A 24,984-nucleotide genomic window follows, 5' to 3' on the forward strand; every position below is an offset into this window, starting at 1 on the left:
TCTCTACCTCTCTCTCTTTACCTCTCTCTCTTACCTCTCTCTCTTTACCTCTCTCTCTCTACCTCTCTCTCTCTACTTCTCTCTCTCTTTACCTCTCTCTCTACCTCTCTCTCTCTACCTTTCTCTCAACCTCTCTCTCTTTACCTCTCTCTCTCTAACTCTCTCTCTACCTCTCTCTCTCTACCTCTCTCTCTCTCTCTCTCTCTACCTCTCTCTCTCTCTCTCTACCTCTCTCTCTCTACCTCTCTCTCTCTCTAGCTTTCTTGTCTCATCATAACGCTACACACTGAAAAACGCTGATGTACAAACACATTGATTTACTCACGCGGTAATGGGTTCTAAATAATGCAACACAGGGGTTTGAACAGGTTCAGAGAACAGAACTGAAAACCGGAAAATAATGTAATTATTCAAGGAACAGAAACGGAACAGGAACGAAAGCGATCCATACTGTTCCGGAAAATAACTGTCATTTTAACAGCATGGGAACCGGTTAATAACGGTATTTTACGTTCCAGGCATTTTTTTCTAGTCACCCCCAAAAAACAACACAAAACACCTATGCAAAGCCCTCAGTCTGTCACTCAGAAACATATTCTAGTTTCTGCCTGCCAGCTGAAAGTCTTTGCCAGTGTGTGTAGATGTTTAGGCTACTTGCCCGTCCCCCTTTGGAAGCATTGGTTACTGATTGTGCTGACTGTACCATAGGTTACTGACTGTTCTGAAGTTACCATAGGTTACTGACTGTACCATAGGTTACTGACTCTACTGACGTTACCATAGGTTACTGACTGTACCATAGGTTACTGACTGTACCATAGGTTACTGACTGTACCATAGGTTACTGACTCTACTGACGTTACCATAGGTTACTGACTGTACCATAGGTTACGGACTGTGCTGACGTTACCATAGGTTACTGACTGTACCATAGGTTACTGACTCTACTGACGTTACCATAGGTTACTGACTGTACCATAGGTTACTGACTGTGCTGACGTTACCATAGGTTACTGACTGTACCATAGGTTACTGACTCTACTGATGTTACCATAGGTTACTGACTGTACCATAGGTTACTGACTCTACTGACGTTACCATAGGTTACTGACTGTACCATAGGTTACGGACTGTGCTGACGTTACCATAGGTTACTGACTGTACCATAGGTTACTGACTGTACCATAAGTTACTGACTGTGCTGACGTTACCATAGGTTACTGACTGTACCATAGGTTACTGACTGTACCATAGGTTACTGACTCTACTGATGTTACCATAGGTTACTGACTGTACCATAGGTTACTGATTGTGCTGACGTTACCATAGGTCACTGACTGTACCATAGGTTACTGACTGTGCTGACGTTACCATAGGTTTCTGACTGTACCATTGGTTACTGACTGTACCATAGGTTACTGACTCTACTGATGTTACCATAGGTTACTGACTGTACCATAGGTTACTGATTGTGCTGACGTTACCATAGGTCACTGACTGTACCATAGGTTACTGACTGTGCTGACGTTACCATAGGTTTCTGACTGTACCATTGGTTACTGACTGTACCATAGGTTACTGACTCTACTGATGTTACCATAGGTTACTGACTGTACCATAGGTTACTGATTGTGCTGACGTTACCATCGGTTACTGACTGTTCTGACGTTACCATAGGTTACTGACTGTACCATAGGTTACTGACTGTACCATAGGTTACTGACTCTACTGATGTTACCATAGGTTACTGACTGTACCATAGGTTACTGATTGTGCTGACGTTACCATAGGTTACTGACTGTGCTGACGTTACCATAGGTTACTGACTGTACCATAGGTTACTGATGTTACCATAGGTTACTGACTGTGCTGACGTTACCATAGGTTACTGACTGTACTGACGTTACCATAGGTTACTGACTGTACCATAGGTTACTGACTCTACTGATGTTACCATAGGTTACTGACTGTGCTGACGTTACCATAGGTTACTAACTGTACTGACGTTACCATAGGTTACTGACTGTACCATAGGTTACTGACTCTACTGATGTTACCATAGGTTACTGACTGTGCTGACGTTACCATAGGTTACTGACTGTACTGACTGTACCATAGGTTACTGACTGTACCATAGGTTACTGACTCTACTGATGTTACCATAGGTTACTGACTGTGCTGACGTTACCATAGGTTACTGACTGTACTGACGTTACCATAGGTTACTGACTGTACCATAGGTTACTGACTCTACTGATGTTACCATAGGTTACTGACTCTACTGACGTTACCATAGGTTACTGACTGTGCTGACGTTATCATAGGTTACTGACTGTGCTGAAGTTACCATGGGTTACTGACTGTACTGACGTTACCATATGTTACTGACTGTACTGACGTTACCATAGGTTACTGACTGTGCTGACGTTACCATAGGTTACTGACGTTACCATAGGTTACTGATTGTACTGACGTTACCATAGGTTACTGACGTTACCATAGGTTACTGACTGTACTGATGTCACAATAGGTTACTGACTGTACTGATGTTACTATAGGTTACTGACTCTACTGACGTTACCATAGGTTACTGACTCTACTGACGTTACCATAGGTTACTGACTCTACTGACGTTACGCACGCGCTTCAGAAGATAGGCAGAGAGGTTTTTATTTACAGTGCCTTGCGAAAGTATTCGGCCCCCTTGAACTTTGCGACCTTTTGCCACATTTCAGGCTTCAAACATAAAGATATAAAACTGTATTTTTTTGTGATGAATCAACAACAAGTGGGACACAATCATGAAGTGGAACGACATTTATTGGATATTTCAAACTTTTTTAACAAATCAAAAACTGAAAAATTGGGCGTGGAAAATTATTCAGCCCCCTTAAGTTAATACTTTGTAGCGCCACCTTTTGCTGCGATTACAGCTGTAAGTCGCTTGGGGTATGTCTCTATCAGTTTTGCACATCGAGAGACTGACATTTTTTCCCATTCCTCCTTGCAAAACAGCTCGAGCTCAGTGAGGTTGGATGGAGAGCATTTGTGAACAGCAGTTTTCAGTTCTTTCCACAGATTCTCGATTGGATTCAGGTCTGGACTTTGACTTGGCCATTCTAACACCTGGATATGTTTATTTTTGAACCATTCCATTGTAGATTTTGCTTTATGTTTTGGATCATTGTCTTGTTGGAAGACAAATCTCCGTCCCAGTCTCAGGTCTTTTGCAGACTCCATCAGGTTTTCTTCCAGAATGGTCCTGTATTTGGCTCCATCCATCTTCCATCATCAATTTGAACCATCTTCCCTGTCCCTGCTGAAGAAAAGCAGGCCCAAACCATGATGCTGCCACCACCATGTTTGACAGTGGGGATGGTATGTTCAGGGTGATGTGCTGTGTTGCTTTTACGCAAAACATAACACGTTATGTTTTGCATTGTTGCCAAAAAGTTCAATTTTGGTTTCATCTGACCAGAGCACCTTCTTCCACATGTTTGGTGTGTCTCCCAGGTGGCTTGTGGCAAACTTTAAATGATACTTTTTATGGATATCTTTAAGAAATGGCTTTCTTCTTGCCACTCTTCCATAAAGGCCAGATTTGTGCAATATACGACCGATTGTTGTCCTATGGACAGAGTCTCCCACCTCAGCTGTAGATCTCTGCAGTTCATCCAGAGTGATCATGGGCCTCTTGGCTGCATCTCTGATCAGTCTTCTCCTTGTATGAGCTGAAAGTTTAGAGGGACGGCCAGGTCTTGGTAGATTTGCAGTGGTCTGATACTCCTTCCATTTCAATATTATCGCTTGCACAGTGCTCCTTGGGATGTTTAAAGCTTGGGAAATCTTTTTGTATCCAAATCCGGCTTTAAACTTCTTTAAACAGTATCTCGGACCTGCCTGGTGTGTTCCTTGTTCTTCATGATGCTCTCTGCGCTTTTAACGGACCTCTGAGACTATCACAGTGCAGGTGCATTTATACGGAGACTTGAGTACACACAGGTGGATTGTATTTATCATCATTAGTCATTTAGGTCAACATTGGATCATTCAGAGATCCTCACTGAACTTCTGGAGAGAGTTTGCTGCACTGAAAGTAAAGGGGCTGAATAATTTTGCATGCCCAATTGTTCAGTTTTTGATTTGTTAAAAAACGTTTGAAATATCCAATAAATGTCGTTCCACTTCATGATTGTGTCCCACTTGTTGTTGATTCTTCTACAGTTTTATATCTTTATGTTTGAAGCCTGAAATGTGGCAAAAGGTTGCAAAGTTCAAGGGGGCCGAATACTTTCGCAAGGCACTGTAGCTACAGAAGAATGGATGAACTTGTTCAGTGTTAGTTAAGGATAGGGCCTAGTTATCACATATCACTTTGGATTTATTAACTACAAAAAGGTAAGATGTGTTTTTAATTCTGGTGCCACTCTGCAAACAAAAGGTTGTTAGCTAGCTAGCTTAAAGGACATCGAAAACTCCTCCACAGAAGCCGCTCCTACTCGGTATAATTCTACACCCTAATTTGGATAATGCATGTCATAACAAGATGCCCAGGGCTTGCCCACCTGCACAATATCAGTCACATCTTGTGCCATAGGCTGCATGTAAACAACTAGCTTGCCTGCTCTATCCGCACTGATTGGTGAAGTAATTTAATGAGCTATACTGAACACAAATATAAACGCAACATGCGACAACTTCAACTATTTTACTAAGTTACAATTCATATAAGGAAATCAGTCAATTGAAATAAAATTCATTAGGCCCTAATCTATGGATTTCACATGACTGGGCAGGGGCACAGCCATGGGTTGGCCTGGGAGGGCATAGGCCCACCCCCATGGGAGCCAGGCACACCCACTGGGGAGCCAGGTCCAGCCAATCAGAATGCATTTTTTTCTCCAACAAAAGGGCTTTATTACAGACAGAAATAGTCCTCAGTTTCATCAGCTGTCCTGGTGGCTGGTCTTAGACGATCCAGCAGGAGAAGGCCCTGGGCTGGCGTGGATACACGTATCTGCGAGTTGTGAGGCCAGCTGGACGTACTGCTAAATTCTCTAAAGCAACGTTGGAGGTGGCTTATGGTAGAGAAATAAACATTAAATTCTCTGCCAACAACTCTGGTGGACATTCGTGCAGTCAGCCTGCCAATTGCACACTCCCTCAAAACTTGAGACATCTGTGGCATAGTGTTGTGTAACAAAGCCTTTTATTGTCCCCAGCACAAGGTGCACATGTGTAATGATCATGCTGTTTAATCAGCTTCTTGATATGCCATACCTGTCAGGTGGCTGGATTATCTGGCAAAGAGAAATGCTCACTAACAGGGATGTAAACAACATTTGAGAGAAATAAGCTTTTTGTGCATATGATACATTTCTGGGATCTTTTATTTCAGCTCATGAAACAACACTTTAAATGTTACGTTAACATTTTTGTTCAGTATAAATGTACAAAACAGGTTAAAAAAGGAACAGAAAATAACAATATGAACCGGTACTTTTCTGTGGTCCGAACTGGTTCAGAACCATATTTAGCTGGTAGGAACAGTGGAACGGAACAAAAAATATAAACGTTTTGTTGAGAAGTTTTTTAAAAACAATTGAAAAATAATTTAGGTTCCAACCAGATGCAACATGAACCAACAGCAGAATCATGTATTTGCAGGTTAACAGTAGTCCTGTACTGAGAGAGAGAGAGAGAGAGAGAGAGAGAGAGAGAGAGAGAGAGAGAGAGAGAGAGCTCATCCAACATTGCCATGTTTTCATAGAGCTCTACAAAGACACAAGGAGTTTTAATACCCACTACTTACACACCTCCACTAGCTGATCTGGTCGCTGCAGAATAGAGAATATAGATTATCTATTTCTTTACTTTGTAGCAGCAGAATATTCCTTCCTCAGAGGGAAAAAAAGGAACGAGGGAGAGGGAGGAAGAAAGAGAGGAGAGGAGAGCAGAGGAGAGACCAGAGCAGAGCAGAGGAGACCAGAACAGAGGAGACCAGAGCAGAGCAGACCAGAGCAGAGGAGACCAGAGCAGAGGAGACCAGAGCAGAGCAGGCCAGAGCAGAGGAGACCAGAGCAGAGCAGGCCAGAGCAGAGGAGACCAGAGCAGAGCAGAGGAGACCAGAGCAGGGCAGAGGAGACCAGAGCAGAGCAGAGGAGACCAGAGCAAAGTAGACCATAGCAGAGGAGACCAGAGCAGAGCAGAGCAGAGGAGACCAGAGCAAAGTAGACCATAGCAGAGGAGACCAGAGCAGGCCAGAGCAGAGGAGACCAAAGCAGAGCAGAGGAGACCAGAGCAGGGCAGAGGAGACCAGAGCAGAGCAGAGCAGACCAGAGCAAAATAGACCATAGCAGAGGAGACCAGAGCAGGCCAGAGCAGAGGAAACCAGAGCAGGCCAGAGCAGAGGAGACCAGAGCAGGCCAGAGCAGAGGAAACCAGAGCAGAGCAGGCAGAAAGCAGGTCCCCTCATCTCCCCTCCCAGTCTCTCCATTGCATACTGTCGCCACTGTGGGCTCTCCTCTCCTTTCTTTGTTCTGTAATTCAGTCAGGGGGCTACAGTAAGAAGAGGGAATTACATAGATGGCAGTCCCACGCTGTGTCCAGGACTGTCATGGCCTCCCTCTAAGATTATAGAGCAATTCTGGCATTTAGGAGGTGTACAACAGAGCAGGGTGTGTGTGTGGGTGCATCCTGACCCTCTCACTGTGACTATCAGCATAACTCCCCTCTCTTGTCCTCGCAGCAGACAGAGGCTCAAGCGGCAGAGCCGTCACACCGCGGCTGATTGCTACCTGGCGCCCCTCCTCTCAGTCAGTCATTCACACAGACGGAGAGAGAGACAGAAGGGGCCCCACCACACTGTTGTATGTGACCGCTGTAGTTCTGGTTCTGCTCATTCAAAGTGGTTATGAATGATGGGGCTGGAACAAGGAGTCTCGTCTCTAAACGTTAAAGCAGTCTGTCTATCTGTCTGTCTGTCTCCGTCTGTCTGTCTGTCTGTCCCCGTCTGTCTGTCTGTCTGTCTGTCTCCGTCTGTCTGTCTCCGTCTGTCTGTCTGTCTGTCTGTCTGTCTGTCTGTCTGTCTGTCTGCGTGGACCCTGCATCTGCCTCTGCCTGTCCTCCTCTGACACTGTAACCAGTAATGACAACCATTCTCCAGTCTGCATGTGAAGAGTTAATAACACAGCCGCCCATCAACAGGCTTGTGATGGAGAGGGAGGGTGTGTGTGTGGGTGTGTGTTTGTGTGTTTGTGAGGAGGGAGCCTCCCCGGCACGCTTAGGGTTGTCTGTCGGTGAGGGGGGTATTGATTTAGACAGACTAGCCAGACAGAGAAGGGCATTCTGGTGTAGCAGAGAGGGGTGTCTGTGTGTGTGTGTGTGTGTGTGTGTGTGTGTGTGTGTGCGCGTGTGTGTGTGTCAGTGTGTGTGTGTGTGTGTGTGTGTGTGTGTCAGTGTGTGTGTGTGTGTGTGTGTGTCAGTGTGTATGTGTCAGTGTGTGTGTGTGTGTGTGTGTGTCAGTGTGTGTGTGTGTCAGTGTGTGTGTGTCAGTGTGTGTGTGTCAGTGTGTGTGTGTGTGTGTCAGTATGTGTGTGTGTCAGTGTGTGTGTGTGTCAGTGTGTGTGTGTGTCAGTGTGTGTGTGTCTGTGTGTGTGTGTCAGTGTGTGTGTGTGTGTGTGTGTGTCAGTGTGTGTGTGTGTCAGTGTTATTTTCAGATATATTACCGTCTTTGTTGACACGTCTGCCTTTGTGTGTGTATGTGTGTGTTTGTTTGTTCTTTGTCTCTGTGTGGCTCCCTCCTCCACGGTGATGGTGTACATACAGATGGTGGGTTTGGCTGCACCCCACTGCTCTGGTGGCTAGCTGCGCTGTGGGGCTTTGGGTTGGGGTGTGTGTGGAGGGCTGGGGTGAGGTGTGGGGCTGTGGTGCGGAGAGCAGCAGGATGTGAGGACGAGGGCAGCGAGGGATGGGAGGGAGGTGTGGGGTGTTAGTAGAGGGGGATTGACAACCGAACAGGCTCAGGTGGCACAGAGATATTCTACTCAGATCCCTCCACAATACCCCTGTCTCTCTCTTTCCCAGTCTCTCTCTTTCCCTTTCTCTCTCTTTCGTTCTCTCTCCCAATTTAATTCAATAGTTTTATTGGCATGGTATGTTTACATTGGCAAAGCAAGTGAAGTAGATAATAAACAAAAGTGAAATAAACAATCAGAAATGAATAGTAAACGTTACACTCACAAAAGTTTAAAAGGAATAGACATTTCAAATGTCATATTACGGCTATGTACAGTGTTGCAACTATGTGCAAATAGTTGAAGTACAAGAGAGAAAATAAATAAGCATAAATATGGGTTGTATTTACAATGGTGTTTGTTCTTCACTGGTTGCCCTTTTTTTGTGGCAACAGGTCACCTATTTTGCTGCTGTGATGGCACACTATGGTATTTCACCTAATAGATATGAGAGTTTATCAAAATTGCATTTGTTTTCAAATTCTTCATGGGTCTGAGGGAAATATGTGTCTCTAACATGGTCATACATTTGGAAGGAGGTTAGGAAGTCTCCACCTCATCTCCCCCCTCCCTTCCTCTCTATTTCTCTCTCTCTCTCTGTGTGCTAGGACTCTGACCAGTACGACAACTGGGTGTGTTTCCTACAACCACGTGTATGACTCTCTTAATTCACTACTATACCATGGAAGGCTGGGGAATATAGGAACAGGTGTGTGTGGTGGTAAAAAAAAAGAGATAGAGAGAGAGAGTGAGAGAAAAAAAATAGAAAGTCCCCCAGTCTCTTTGTTTGATGAGGTGTTATAAGGAGAGAACATAATGAGATGAAACCCTCTCTCTCTCCCATCCTACTCTCGGGACTGTTTCCTTAGTAGAACTGTTTACTAACCAGGGCAAGTTACTAGCTTTAGATACCGCAGGGTGCAAAATGCAAGATAAACATTCCCTCTCAGAATAATTGATTTAGCCGATTATATACAGTACAGTAGGCTACATGTATGATGGGCGACAGGTAGCCTTGTGGATAAGAGCAAAAGGTCACGAGTTCGAATCCCCGAGCTGGCTAGGTGTAAATCTGTCGTTATGCCCTTGAGCAAGGCACTTAACCCTAATCGTTCCTAAAATGTCAATGAGGTCTGAAACTCACAAGGCTTTGCTACAAGCAGGCTGAAACCACACAGTATGGAGCTGACACTCTTCCTCTACCGCAAAACCCTCACAGCAGGATTCTAACTGAACATCTCTCCACCACATCCATCATCCTGTGGCCCTTTCAATTACACAACTCTGATCTTGTCAGGACCAAATATCTCTCTGCACTCTGGTCCTGCCGTTATCAAATATCCCATTTACAAGTGCAGAGCTAATATTTCACCAGGCTCTCTGCCTCTCTGTGGCTCTGCTTTAAATCACCGGCCTTATCTACTCCATACTCCTTCTCATATTATTTGTCCTACATTTTGCATGGCGTATACGATGTGATATACAGTGATCCACATTCATCTTTTATCTGTGAGGGTATGCATAAGTACCTGCGTCGACGACTGTGAGAATGCGTGTTCTCTCTAGGCTCTCCCTGCATGAGGCCGGCTCAGCACTGAGCTCTCCTCTAGTGACTTCCATTAACCAGCCTCCGGCTGTTCCTTATACCGCTAGCTATTACACTGGAATTACTGCTGCATAGGGACACAACACACACACGCATGAGCACACACACACACGCATAGTCACATACACATGGTCTTCGGCTGTCCTCGTAGGAGAACCCGTTTTGGTTCCAGGCAAAACCCTTTTTGCTCCCAGGTAGAACCATTTTTGGTTCAATGTAGAACCCACTGCGGGAAGGGTTCTACTTGGAACCCAAAAGGGTTCTACCTGGAACCAACAAAGGTTCTTCAAAGGGTTCTCCTATGGGGATAGCCGAAGAGCCGAAGAGTGTGTAGATATGAATGCCACAAGAATTACACGTATGGAATTTGATGCATCGTTTTCTCTTTATTTAACCAGCCCACCACCCACCACCCACCACCCACCACCCACCACCCACCGGCCCTTCGTTCACACAATATTTCATGACTCTAAACACGCCCGGCGGATATAACCGCGGAGACAGAGGGTTATGAGTCAACCCGCGCATCACTAACACACACAACACAGACACACACACACAACACAGACACACACTGACTGATTTGCATCCTATCAAACAGCACCTGTCTGCCAATAACATGTCACGTCATCTCCGTGGACCTGCCAATCAGGGGGTCTAGAGGAGATGCAGGCAGAATGGAGGGATATTGCCTGTAGCCACTCTGCAGCTCTCTACTCTCTACACAAACTGCACATTAGCATATCAATAAAAACATAACTTACCTCACACTTTCACAGGGTTGGTTAACTCCTGATGTTCCTCAGGTCTCAACCGAAAGAGGTAAATCCGCTTTTCCTTTTAATGCACCCCACTGCTTGAACAATTTGCAGATTGTATTCAAATTGGATGTTCTGCTGCCGCTCAGGCAGTTTAGAGCGTTTCTCAGTTTCACAGAGAAATGTAACTGTTGTTTTAGATTGTCTTTTGCGTATTTTGTGTGTGTATTTTAACATGTATTTATGCATGCAGAGTTTTAAATGAGCACATGGTATCTTGATGTGTATTGTGTACACAGGCTTCCCCTGGAAATGAGACCCTCGGTCTCAGTGTTGTCTCCCTGTTAAAACAAAGGTTCAATCAAAAACAGGCCTCTATAGGAACACGCTACGTTACTGCGACAAATCACTGAGAGAAGCCTTCTGCATTTCTCCTCGGCTTGGAAAGAAGAGAGAGGAGACTTCAGACTGAACGGACAACACTGAACAGGACAGAACATGAAGACTCAGTTCATCAAGCACTACAGATCTGGCTGACAGCTCTGTCGGAGTGGTGAGACAGAGAGAGAGATGAGCGAGAGACGGCAAGAGAGGCATCGTGGGATGAGTCCTCCCTGCGGTCCTGTTCTGATAGAGGGGAGTGAGAGAGGAGAGAGTAAAGTCCGATGAGATAGGGAGGAAGAGGAGAGAGTAAAGTCAGATGAGACAGAGAGAGGGAGGAAGAGGAGAGAGTAAAGTCAGATGAGACAGAGAGAGGGAGGAAGAGGAGAGAGTAAAGTCAGATGAGATAGAGAGAGGGAGGAAGAGGAGAGAGTAAAGTCTGATGAGATAGAGAGAGGGAGGAAGAGGAGAGAGTAAAATCAGATGAGATAGAGAGAGGAAGAGGAGAGAGTAAAGTCATATGAGATAGAGAGGGAGGAAGAGGAGAGGAAGAGGAGAGAGTAAAGTCAGATGAGATAGAGAGAGGAAGGAAGAGGAGAGGAAGAGGAGAGAGTAAAGTCAGATGAGATCGAGAGAGGGAGGAAGAGGAGAGAGTAAAGTCAGATGAGATCGAGAGAGGGAGGAAGAGGAGGGAGTAAAGTCAGATGAGATCAAGAGAGGGAGAGTGAGGAAGAGGAGGGAGGTAGAGAGACGGAGAGAAATAATCGAGGGTGACTGGGCTGTTGTTTCTCGCTTCTAGCTGCTGCTGTATTCTGGGTAGAATAAGGTCAGAGCCGTCACCACCACTGTGTTCAGCAGGAAAACGATCAACTCTCACAGCGCTCTGTGTTTCCCACTGCAGCACAACCACTTGGAGACCAGACACACAGCATATGATAATAACAATTTGGTGGGCGCTTATATTTGTCCTATTTCACACATGTACAAGTGTGTATTATACACATGTGTGAATTGGAGATATGATGCAGGTCTAGTAGCTTGTCGTCCTGCGCCAGGCAGCCCACGGTTACAGGAAAGCAGGGCAACGGGCAGGCAGGACCGTACCGGACCTCCCACTAGCCTGCCAAACCAGACCAGACGAACCCAAGGCCTGCTCAATGCATGCACACACACACCTAGTACGCACACACACCTTTAGGCCCAGACACACCTGTAGCGTTGGAGTACTTCTTTTCAATTCAGTTACAGTTTTTATTAGTCGTATGTACAGGACACACATGGTGTACACCGTCCACTCTCTCTCTCTCTCTACTCTACAACTATAGCATTCTCCATAGCGCCTCAGGGCTAAGACACCCGCTGGGAGATATTTCAAGAGCACTGAAGTTGTTGTTGTTATTGTCCACACTCACAACAGAGGAGGAGAGAGCCATTATGCATTGCAGACTGTAGCTGTAGACAGACAGAGAGACAGAGAGAGAGGGGCAGGCTGGGGAATATGACTGGCTTTGAGCACATAGAGAAAGAGAGAGAGAGAGAGAGCGAGAGAGCGAGAGAGAGAGAAACAGCGAGAGAGAGAGTGTGAGCGAGAGAGAGAAAAACAGAGAGCGAGAGCGAGAAACAGAGCGAGAGAGAGATAGAGAGAGAGGTATATGACTTAATAAAATGTATGTTCACAGAAAACAAGTGTGCAATAAAAATCAAAAAAACAAAGAACAGAATTATTTTCACAATGTCGAGGTGTGAGACAAGGCTGCAGTTTGAGTCCAAATCTTTTCAACATTTATATCAATGAATTAGCAGACATGTTGGACCATTCTCCAGCCCCAGGACAGGACTCAAACTATTTGACACAGAGGTGAAATAACTGCTATATGCTGATGACTTGAAACTTCTATCACCAACCAAAGAAGGTCTTCAACAGAACATTAATATTATAGAGCAATATTGCTATAATTGGGCCCTGGCAGTAAATTTCCAAAAAACGAAAATCATGATTTTCTAAAAAAAAAAGCAGATCAGAAACACAAATATAAATTTACAACACCTTAATTGAACACACTCAAAATTACACCTACCTTGGTCTGACCATATCTGCATCGGGAAACTTTAATATGGCAGTGAATGCACTCAAAGAAAAAGCCAGCAGAGCAATGTATGCAATAAAAATGAAATTATTCAAAATCAACATCCCAATTAGAATTTGGACCAAAATATTTGACAGTGTAATGGTACCAATAGCACTTTATGGAAGTGAGGTTTGGGGGCCACTCAATACACTGGACTTTAAAATGTGGGACAAACATCCAATTGAAGCCCTACATGCAGAATTCTGTCGGAAAATTCTACAAGTCCAGAGAAATACACCAACTAATGCATGTAGGGCAGAATTGGGCCGTTTTCCAGTAATAATGAAGATACAGAAAAGATCATTCAAATTTTGGCTCCATCTAAATTCAAGTCCAAATTCAAGTCTGCAATTTAAAGCACTTCAAACCCAAGAGCTGAGCCCAGAAAGGAGCCCTCTCAGTCAGCTGGTGTTGGACCTCACCAACCAAGCTGACACCAGCACTGCTTCAAAAGAAAGAATTCCAATAACAAAATCATGAACCAATCAAAGGACTCATATTTACAACATTGGAAAAAATGAATTGGCTGAATATCTCTAATCTGTCAGAGATACGAAGCAGAGACAGATCCTTACCAAGTACAGGCTGAGTGACCACCGATTGGCAATAGAAACCGGCAGACATAAAAAGACATGGCTACCCAAAAAAACAGAGAGAGAGAGAGAGAGAGAGAGAGAGAGAGAGATGCAGACACATACACAGCACCACTGCCTCCTACAATTAGATGACAAACAATAATGATAGCAGCACGACATCCTCTCCTCCACCACCACTGTCTGTTGTCTTACTATCTCCCCCCTGACAGACTGAACCAACTCCAGACAGCCTGATGCCTTGTACTGGCACTCACCAACTCCCCCAGACTCTGACTGCTTTAATTAGGCTTGTAAATAATTATTGCAATTAAAGCCTACAATTAGGATAGTGAAACGTCAGCCCGCCATTAGTGGCAAGAAAGGACGCCGGAGGATTCTGTAGACGGGCTGGGAAACACACACAAAGGCTGGGTGACATTATGCAGTCACACGTACAGTCACAGGGAGATTCACATGGAGGCAGGGATGACGACTGATGACAGAGTAACATCTCAATTAGCGTTCCTCTCTGATTATCCTGCCAGACCTGCTCTGCTCTGCTCCTGAGCCCTCTACACATCAGAGAGAGAGTGAGGGAGGGAGAGAGAGAGAGAAGAAAACAAGATCAAATCCATTCTTTTTCACAGTGAGTAAGAAAACAGCCAAGTAAGAATATTGAGTAAAGATGCTGTGCTTTGCACCTAATCACCTAATCAGTGTAATCAGAGAGGAAGAAATACATTTCTGGATATTTGGGGCCTGAAACAAGTTCAAGCACATTTGGGTACTCTTTCTCTCCACACTCATGGACAACGATGTGTCTGATGTCTCTGATAGTGAACGATCAACTGATCACACTAGACATGCAGACTTCATACCATCAAGCTACAGGTCATTCCTTGTAAGGTCATCATCCACAGTGTAGTGGGGCGGCAGGTAGCCTAGTGGTTAGAGCATTGGGCCACTAACCGAAAAGGTTGCTGGATTGAATCCCTGAGCTGACAAGGTAAAAATCTGTTGTTCTGAGCAAGGCAGTTAACCCACTGTTCCCCGGGCAACGTGGATGTGGATTATTAAGGCCCCTCTGATTCAGAGGGGTTGAATGCGTTAGACACATTTCAGTTGAAGGCATTCAGTTGTACAACTGACTAGGTACCTCCCTTTAGTAAGAGAAAGAAAGAGGGATGGAGGTGGTATAGATATCAGTCTAGCCTGGTTCCATGGCAGAAATAAGCTAAAGAGGGGTCAGAAGAACCCGGTATAAATCAGCAACATGTCAAACCAGTCAAATGTAGCTAAGGCTGTCCCAGCGACTTCTAGCCGATTTAACGACTTCCCTGTGTATGTGTGTGTGCCCGCTCGGCTGAGCTTCCTGTGAGCACCCGTCACTTGTGCCCCTTCCCCCGCCTCATGGTCCTCCCCCGCCTCTCGGTCCTCCCCCGCCTCACGGTCCTCCCCCGCCTCTCGGTCCTCCCCCGCCTCTCGGTCCTCCCCCGCCTCTCGGTCCTCCCCCGCCTCTCGGTCCTCCCCTGCCTCACGGTCCTCCCCCGCCTCTCGGTCCTCCCCCGCCTCTCGGTCCTCCCCCGCCTCACGGTCCTCCCCCCACTGCTGCAGCAGTGAGCGATCTGAATTTATTCAATTGGTCCCTTGTTGTTAAATGACACCACAGGCTAAATAATAATACATTTAAAAAAAGTTTTTTTCTAAAAAGTTATTTTTATTTTTATACCTTACTCTGTTTTTTTCTGTGCGGTTTAATTATTTAATTGGTTTATTTTTGTTCTCCTTCAAATGTATCATCGAGAGACTGAAGGACAGCATGATCATAACACACATTACCGGTCAAAAGTTTAGACACACAAACTCATTCCAGAAGTTTTCTTTATTTTTATTATCTTCTACGTTGTAGAATAATAGTGCAGACATCAACACTATGGAATAACATATATGGAAACATGTAGTAACCAAAAAAGTGTTAAACAAATCAAAATATATTTTAGATTCTTCAAAGTGGACAGCTTTTGCCTTGATGACAGCTTTGATACCAGACAGACCACCCTGGCATGGGACCTCCTCTATTGACTAATACCAGACAGACCACCCTGGCATGGGACCTCCTCTATTGACTAATACCAGACAGACCACCCTGGCATGGGACCTCCTCTATTGACTAATACCAGACAGACCACCCTGGCATGGGACCTCCTCTATTGACTAATACCAGACAGACCACCCTGGCATGGGACCTCCTCTATTGACTAATACCAGACAGACCACCCTGGCATGGGACCTCCTCTATTGACTAATACCAGACAGACCACCCTGGCATGGGACCTCCTCTATTGACTAATACCAGACAGACCACCCTGGCATGGGACCTCCTCTATTGACTAATACCAGACAGACCACCCTGGCATGGGACCTCCTCTATTGACTAATACCAGACAGACCACCCTGGCATGGGACCTCCTCTATTGACTAATACCAGACAGACCACCCTGGCATGGGACCTCCTCTATTGACTAATACCAGACAGACCACCCTGGCATGGGACCTCCTCTATTGACTAATACCAGACAGACCACCCTGGCATGGGACCTCCTCTATTGACTAATACCAGACAGACCACCCTGGCATGGGACCTCCTCTATTGACTAATACCAGACAGACCACCCTGGCATGGGACCTCCTCTATTGACTAATACCAGACAGACCACCCTGGCATGGGACCTCCTCTATTGACTAATACCAGACAGACCACCCTGGCATGGGACCTCCTCTATTGACTAATACCAGACAGACCACCCTGGCATGGGACCTCCTCTATTGACTAATACCAGACAGACCACCCTGGCATGGAACCTCCTCTATTGACTAATACCAGACAGACCACCCTGGCATGGGACCTCCTCTATTGACTAATACCAGACAGACCACCCTGGCTTGGGACCTCCTCTATTGACTAATACCAGACAGACCACCCTGGCATGGGACCTCCTCTATTGACTAATACCAGACAGACCACCCTGGCATGGGACCTCCTCTATTGACTAATACCAGACAGACCACCCTGGCATGGGACCTCCTCTATTGACTAATACCAGACAGACCACCCTGGCATGGGACCTCCTCTGTTGACTAATACCAGACAGACCACCCTGGCATGGGACCTCCTCTATTGACTAATACCACTAATAACCCATCTAAACCAGGAAGCATGGCAAGGTCTCATTTCAAGCTATGGCGGTTAACTAGCAACCCTTTAACCGTCTTCAGCTGTACGGACGGAGCAGCCGTGGCCATTCAGCGAGTAGTCTTTCATTGACCTGAGCTTAGTGGAGAGGGTGGGGGTGTGGGGGGTGAGGAAAAGGGCAAAGGGGAAGCGGAAGAGGGGAGACTGGGACCTCCGTGAGCCCTGCGCCCTCCTAATAATTCATGTGTTGATGAGGGCTGACAGGACGTGTGCTGCTATCAAATAATGAGGTTAGGATTGGACCATGGTTCCAGGGCACACATGCTGATTAACACTAATCCTGGCTTAAATCAATTAACAATGCATACCCAGGGATTTATGCTAATGAGCTAGCTGCTTTGTTAGCAGGGGTGAAGGAACTTGGTGACCGTGGCGTTCACACGTCAGACAGAGGAACGTGGCAGGAACATGGCTAACAAGACGAGGAGTGGCCTCTCGAAATCGAGAGTAGAAACACACATATGGCGTGTAAGCACACTCAGCATGCATACACACACACACACACACATAGGCGTTAGTCATACACATGGATGCCACGCATCTCGTGACCCAATCAGAAGCCACCATCCCTAGGCTGACCCTGTCATGTGACCCCTGTGGTTTGATATACAATCTCAGTTAGCCTCTGACCCTCCATCCCCTGACCTAACCGACCAGAGAGAGCACAGACACTCTCAGTCTCACACATGCATTCATTCACACACACACACACACACACACACACACACACACACACACACACACACACACACGCACACACACACACACACACACACACACACACACACACACACACACACACACACACACACACACACACACACACACACACACACACACACACACACACACACCGCTGCAGGTTGCAGTGAGCAGTTAGTCGGGGGGATTGAAAATTATTTCTATTGAATGAGATGCTAAATGGCTTCATCAATAAGGTGGGATGGCTGTATTGACGGGCATTTATCCTGGTTTGTCCAGGTGTCAATATCAAGTGAAGTTGTCAGCCGGTCGGCCCTCACCCCTGCGGCAGCCAACCTGACCCCAGTACAGCCCTAACATAGCTAACATCTCAGATGAAGGATGATGCCACTTTATTAGGGACTGTTGTAGGAACAACTGACTGGCTGGCTGGCTGGCTTAACTGCTATCATGTAGTATAGTGTAGAGTAGAGTAATGTAGTATAGTGTAGTGCAGTTTAGTATAGTGTAGTCTAGTGTAGTGTAGTCTAGTCTAGTGTAGTCTAGTGTAGTGTAGTATAGTGTAGTCTAGTGCAGACTAGTCTAGTACAGTGTAGTCTAGTGTAGGCTAGTGTAGTCTAGTGTAGTCTAATGGAATGTGGTGTAGTCTAGTGTAGTGCAGTGTTGTCTAGTGTAGTGTAGTATAATATAGTGTAGTCTAGTACAGTGTAGTCTAGTCTAGTACAGTGTAGTCTAGTGTAGTGTAGTCTAGTCTGGTGTAGTCTAGTGCTGTCTAGTGTAGTGTAGTGTAGTCTAGTGTAGAACAGTGTTGTCTAGTGCTGTCTAGTACAGTGTAGTCTAGTGTTGTCTAGTGTAGTCTTGTCCAGTATAGTGTGGTCTAGTGTAGTGTAGTCTAGTACAGTGTAGTCTAGTCTAGTGTAGTCCAGTCTAGTGTAGTCTAGTATAGTGTAGTCTAGTGTGGTGTAGTCTAGTACAGTGTTGTCTAGTGTAGTGTAGTGTAGTGTAGTGTTGTCTAGTGTAGTGGAGTGTAGTCTAGTGTAGTCTCGTGTAGTCTAGTGTAGTGTAGTCTAGTGTAGTCTGGTGTAGTGTGTAGTGTTGTGTAGTGTGGTCTAGTGTAGTGTAGTCTAGAATAGTCCAGTGTAGTGCAGTGTAGTCCAGTGTAGTGTGGTGTAGTCTAGTGTAGTGTAGGGTATAGCGTAGTGTTGTGTAGTGTAGTGTAATGTAGTGTAGTGTGTCCCATACACATATGTTGTAAACAGAGGAGTATTAGTTGGGGTGACTCACCTCTCCTCAGTCTTGTACTGCCCATACGTGGACGTGTTGCGTGAACCATCATTGCTCAACTGCCTCAGATAGAGCTCTTTGTCCTTACCCCTTCTTCCATAAAAACACAGCCGCATGTATTTCATGGTCGCATGGCATCATATATGGCGTTTCATTGTCAAATGTGTCGTGTAGTGTAAAGCCCATTTAAAACCAATGCCAACTCTAATATGGCTGTATGATTCCTGGTACTTAAATCACCATGGCTAGAAAACCCAACCATGTATGGACACAATTGAGGGATTAAGAATTCATTCATGAACCACTACAGGGATAGGATGCAGCCTCACGGCTCCTATTCAAAAGACACTAACAGGGAATGACTGATGGACACATATATATTATATACAGTGCATTTGGAAAGTATTCAGACCCCTTAACTTTTTCCACATTTTGTTACGTTACAGCCTTATTGTAAAAAAGGATTACATCGTTTCCCCCCCTCATCAATCTATACACAATATCCCATAATATATATATCCCATAATATATATATCCCATAATATATATATCCCATAATATATATATCCCATAATAATAATAAAGCAAAAACATGTATACATTATTCAGACCCTTTACTCAGTACTTTGTTGAAGAACCTTTGGCAGTGATTACAGCCTCGCGTCTTCTTTGGTATGACACTACAAGCTTGGCACATCTGTATTTGGGGAGTTTCTCTAATTCTTCTCTGCAGATCCTCTCAAGTTCTGTCAGGTTGGATGGGGGGGCGTAACTGCACAGATATTTTCAGGCCTCTCAAGAAATGTTTGATTTGGGCCTCCCGGGTGGCGCAGTGGTCTAGAGCACTGCAGTGCAGTGCTAGCTGTGCCACCAGAGACTCTGGGTTCGCGCCCAGGCTCTGTCGCAGCCGGCCGCGACCGGGAGGTCCGTGGAGCGTCCGGGTTAGGGACGACGCTAGGCCAGCGACTCCTGTGGCGGGCCGGGCGCAGTGCACGCTAACCAGGTTGCCAGGTGCACGGTGTTTCGTCTGACACATTGGTGCAGCTGGCTTCCGGGTTGGATGCGCGCTGTGTTAATAAGCAGTGCGGCTTGGTTGGGTTGTGTTCCGGAGGACTCTGGCTGGGCCACTCAAGGACATTCAGAGACTCCTACGTTGTCTCCCTGTTGAAAGGGCAACATTTACCCCAGTCTGAGGTCTTGAGTGCACTGGAGCAGGTTTTCATCAATAATCTCTCTGTACTTTGCTCCGTTCATCTTTCCCTCGATTATGACTAGTCTCCCAGTCCCTGCCTCTGAAAAACATCCTCACAGCATGATGCTGCCACCACCATGCTTCACTGTAGGGATGGTGCCAGGTTTCCTCCAGACTTGGCATTCAGGCCAAAGATTTCAATCGATGTTTCATCTTGTTTCTCATTGTCTGAGAGTCCTTTAAGTGCCTTTGGCAAACTCCAAGCACGCTGGCCTATGCCTTTTACTGAGCAATGGCTTCCATCTGGCCACTCTACCATTGATTGGTGGAGTGCTGCAGAGATGGTTGTCCTTCTGGAAGGTTCTCCCATCTCCGCAGAGGAACACTGGTTAAAGGCCCTTCTCCCCCGATTGCTCAGTTTGTCCATGCGGCCAGTTCTAGGAAGATTCTTGGTGGTTCCAAACTTCTTCCATTTAAGAACGATGGACCTTCAATGTTGCAGATTTTGTTTTGGAACCTTTCCCCAGTTCTGTGCCTCGACACAATCCTGTCTCGGAGCTCTACGGAAAATTCCTTCGACCTCATGGCTTGGTTTTTTCTCTGACATGCACTGTTAATTGTGGGACCATTTATAAACAGGTGTGTGCCTTTCCAAATCATGTCCAATCAATTGAATTTACCACAGATGGACTCCAATCAAGTTGTAGAAACATCTCAAGGATGATCAATGGAAACAGGATACACCTGATCTCAATTTCGAGTATCATAGCAAAGGGTGTGAATACTTACGTAAATAAGGTATGTAACTTATTTTTATTTTATTTTATTACCTGCAAGCTTGTAGCATCATACTCAAGAAGACTCAAGGCTGTAATCGCTGCCAAAGGTTCTTCAATAAAGTACAGAGTAAAGGGTATGAATACTTATGTAAATAGAATATTTCAGTTATAATTAAAAAAAATACATAGAATAGAAAAACAACCGTTTTTTGCTTTGTCATTATGGGGTATTGTGTGTAGATTGATCAGTAACCATTTTTATGCCATCAATTTTAGAATAAGGCAGTAACGTAACAAAATGTGGAAAAAGTCAAGGGGTCTGAATACTTTCTGTAAGAGCCTTATGTGGCTAGGTCACTGGGACAGTCTGAAAAGAGGCTTCAACACATTCCATTCCATTCTAGGGTCCTTTAATTCTATCCTGAAAGCAGCCGTCTGATTGTTCAACCCCTCTATTCTTGTGGTGAGAGCCTATTTAATGGCAGTTTTGTACGGGGCCGGCAGGGTGACAGTGATGTGTGAGAGCCACGAGAGATCAGGGTCAACGGTCAAAACCCTCTACTTGTTCCCTTTCTGCGGCTAAAACAGCTGCCTCCTAACATGGCTGCCTTCAGGTCAGAGCAGGGTCACGGGACGGAGATGGACAAGACCGGGTTGGAGGAGAGTGTGGAAGGGGCACTTGACTACAAACTCTGAGAAAGTGAGCGTGAGAGAGAGGAAGGAGAGGGCCAGTAGAGCGAAAGGAGAACGTGAATGGAGGGATAGAGGGAGAAGGAAAGACAGAGAGACCACTAACCACCAGTCTTTTGTCCAGCTGCCATCTTGACATCACTCACTATTCTTTGCCCTCTTTTGTTAGTCATTATTTGTTCAACTTTTCCCAGACTTCCCCTATCGCCCTACTGTATGTGCAGGTCATTGTTCCTGTTCTTGAATGCTCCAGAATGCAGGAGTCACACTGAGCTAACATTCCAGACCTCAGGTCCTCTTCATGGAGCTGCTGTCTGAAGAGGAGTTTAAAATAGAGTGGCTCGTTTTAAAGGCCAAGTCTAGTAGAGGAGGGAGGAGAGAGAGGAGAGGTGGAGAGAGAGAGAGCAAGGGAGAGAGCAGAGAACGAGAGAGAGAGAGAGAGAGGAGAGAGGAGAGAGAGGAGAGGGAGATGAGAGAGAGAGAGAGAGGATAGAGAGAGAGAGAGGAGAGAGAGAGAGAGAGAGAGAGGGAGAGAGACGGAGAGAGAGGAGAGGGAGAGAGAGAGAGAGAGGAGGATGAGGTGGAGCAGAGATAGAGAGCAAGGTAGAGAGCAAGAACGAGAGAGATAGAGAGAAGATAGAGAGAGAGAGAGCGAAGGAAGATAATAAGGGATAGGTGGGAGAGAGAGATCTAAGCAGGGAGAGATCAGGAGAAAACAGAGAGAGGAGAGAGAGAGAGAGAGAGGAGCTATAGGGCGAGATGGAGAGGAGAGTTGATAGGAGGGAGAGAGAGCAAGGGATAGAGAGCATAGCACGCGATATCTAGAGATAGAGAGATTAAAGAGCAGAGCAAAAGAGAGAGAAGAGCGAGAGAGAGAGAGAAAGAAAGAGAGAGAGAAAAGAAAAGAAAGAGAGAGAAAGAAAGAGAGGGAGAGGCTGTGGGTGTGTAGTATAGAGCGTGTCTGACTTGGGCTGAATCCTAATCCTGTTACTCTGTGAAGTGTGGACTGGAGCAGAGAAGCAGCCCCGTTGAACATGCACGGCAACAAGCACGGCAACAAGTCAGTGGCGGTGTGACGTCCTCATCCACATTCTCTACGCCCCCACTAGCACCTGGAGAGAGAGAGAGACAGGCGACCCACTGCCAAAATACGAGTGACATCAACAACAATGGACACGTCACTACTCTTCTTCACACATGACTGAGTGAAGGACGACAAATCAAAGCCTGCACCGAGACCAAAGCACAAATGGAAGACACTCTAAAATACATCAACACCAATCAGCAGCCTAGTAACGTACACTGGGCATGTGCAGGAATCAACCCAATCAGGGATGCCCATTCCTTTGCTTTCCTGATCATGTGACTAGAGGAGACTACAGGGGCTGTTGGTGATGGCAGGTCGTCTAGATAGAGTAGCCAGAAGCTAGCTACCAGGGTATTCCAGCCTTGCCATATACAGAGCCAGTCTCCTTCCTTGTGTGACCTGCCTCAGTCCCTCCTCGGGCCCAGTGAAGGCCAGTTGGTTTCTCTTTAAAAGGTAGGAGGAGAGGAGAGACAGTCATCTGTCACCTCTGTATGACAGCATAATGCTGTGTAGCCGGATGTCTTTGAGGCTCTGCTCTCTTCTCCTCTGAGCCTGTTTAATATGAGGCCCTATTGATGGCTATCTGCTATCAGCTGCTGCTGTGCTGTGGTGGCCACGCTTTGTCACTTCATTAGAAGTGTGGTGACGGGGTGACCTTGCACTTTGTCTCCTCCTCCTCACTCCTCCAGCTGTCCCTCTTCCCCTCATCACTCACTCTTTCTTCAGACCACGCAGCCAGCCAGTTCCCTACGCTCTGTCTCCTCCATGTCTCCTCTCTGTCTCCTCCATGTCTCCTCCATGTCTCCTCTCTGTCTCCTCTCTGTCTCCTCTCTGTCTCCTCCATGTCTCCTCTCTGTCTCCTCCATGTCTCCTCTCTGTCTCCTCTCTGTCTCCTCTCTGTCTCCTCCATGTCTCCTCTCTGTCTCCTCCATGTCTCCTCCCTCCCTCCCTCCCTCCCTCCCTCCCTCCCTCCCTCCCTCCCTCCCTCCCTCCCTCTCCTTCCTACATTACCAGATACTGTCACCCCCCCCCCACACACACACACACACCGCTTGCGTGCCACCCTGGTTACTTATAGTGTCACACAAAGGGGTGGGGTGGCTATCAGAGCGTGCAAACACACACACACACACACACACACACACACACACACACACACACACACACACACACACACACACAAGGGTGCCACTTTGCCATGTCATTATCAATGCTGCTTGATATCAGCTGTACGTGCAGTCACAATGTACCCCTGTGACCTGTCTTCTACCGAACAGCAGCATTGTGTGTGTGTGTGTGTGTGTGTGTATGTGTGTGTGTGTGTGTGTGTGTGTGTGTGTGTGTGTGTGTGTGTGTGTGTGTGTGTGTGTGTGTGTGTGTGTGTGTGTGTGTGTGTGTGTGTGGCTTTACTCACCTGTTTCTCTGACATGACGTAGAGGTAGTTGTGGTCCAGAGAGAAGGCCATGTCTCTGAGGATGGGGCTGCCGTCCTTGATGACCAGCTTTGTCTCATACTGCACCCCACCGTGAGGAGGACCGTCCACACGGATCTGACCAGACAGAGAGACACACAAAGGGTTAACATTCCTGTATTAAACACACGAGACAGAGACACACTGAGGTTAGATGTTACTGTGTTGTATGAAAAAGTAAATATGACGGCAGTATAGCATTTCAAATGGCCTCAGATATATTAGATATCTAGATATATTGTCTCAAACATGACATTAGGGATCTCAATGTTAAAGCCACATGCTAGGATTTTGTCTTTTTTCTGACATTGGTGTAGGTCATTAGCACATATATGAACCTCTGATTGAAAACACATCGCCACAGTGTAAAAACGCTCTGTCTTGTGTCTTCCCAAATAAAGGTTGCCACTTCCCAAATAAAGGTTGCCGCTTCCCAAATAAAGGTTGCCGCTTCCCAAATAAAGGTTGCCGCTTCCCAAATAAAGGTTGCCACTTCCCAAATAAAGGTTGCCGCTTCCCAAATAAAGGTTGCCGCTTCCCAAATAAAGGTTGCCACTTCCCAAATAAAGGTTGCCACTTCCCAAATAAAGGTTGCCACTTCCCAAACAAAGGCTACCAAGGTTGCCACTTCCCAAACAAAGGCTACCAAGGTTGCCACTTCCCAAACAAAGGCTACCAAGGTTGCCACTTCCCAAACAAAAGTGACAGTAAATCTCCGGAGGGACCATGGGATCCTGGCGACTGGCGGTGGCGTGAGAGAGAGATAACTGTGTGATGTCACATGTCACGTGTCACTGTGGTAACATGAAAGCTGATGGCTCTATCATCTGTTGGGCCCCTCCTTCCTCTCTATCCCCGTATATCTATTCCCAGGGTGACAGGTCCAAAGAGCACCCCGGCCACACAACGAAACCCTCACCCCTACCACACCCACCAGCCCCCACGCAAGGGGGTCGTCTCAAGGTCACATGTCTGTCATGAGAAGGTCCTCCGGGAGGAGGGGCGAGGGCGGGGGGCGGTTATACGGGCCAAACACAATAGAACAAAGGTGAAGGAAGTTGA

The 24,984-nt window shown here is 46.2% G+C and overlaps 1 protein-coding gene across 1 annotated transcript in view; it reads right to left on the bottom strand.

Moving 5' to 3' along the window:
• Window positions 1-24,984, bottom strand: part of LOC109869689 (plexin-A2) — a 306,452-nt gene that overhangs the window by 143,565 nt on the left and 137,903 nt on the right. Inside the window, 1 exon segment of the mRNA XM_031803557.1 lies at window positions 23,866-24,000. Coding sequence (XP_031659417.1) covers window positions 23,866-24,000 — 135 coding nt within the window.

Source organism: Oncorhynchus kisutch, linkage group LG24 (genome assembly GCF_002021735.2).
Source record: "Oncorhynchus kisutch isolate 150728-3 linkage group LG24, Okis_V2, whole genome shotgun sequence".
NCBI lineage: Eukaryota > Metazoa > Chordata > Actinopteri > Salmoniformes > Salmonidae > Oncorhynchus > Oncorhynchus kisutch.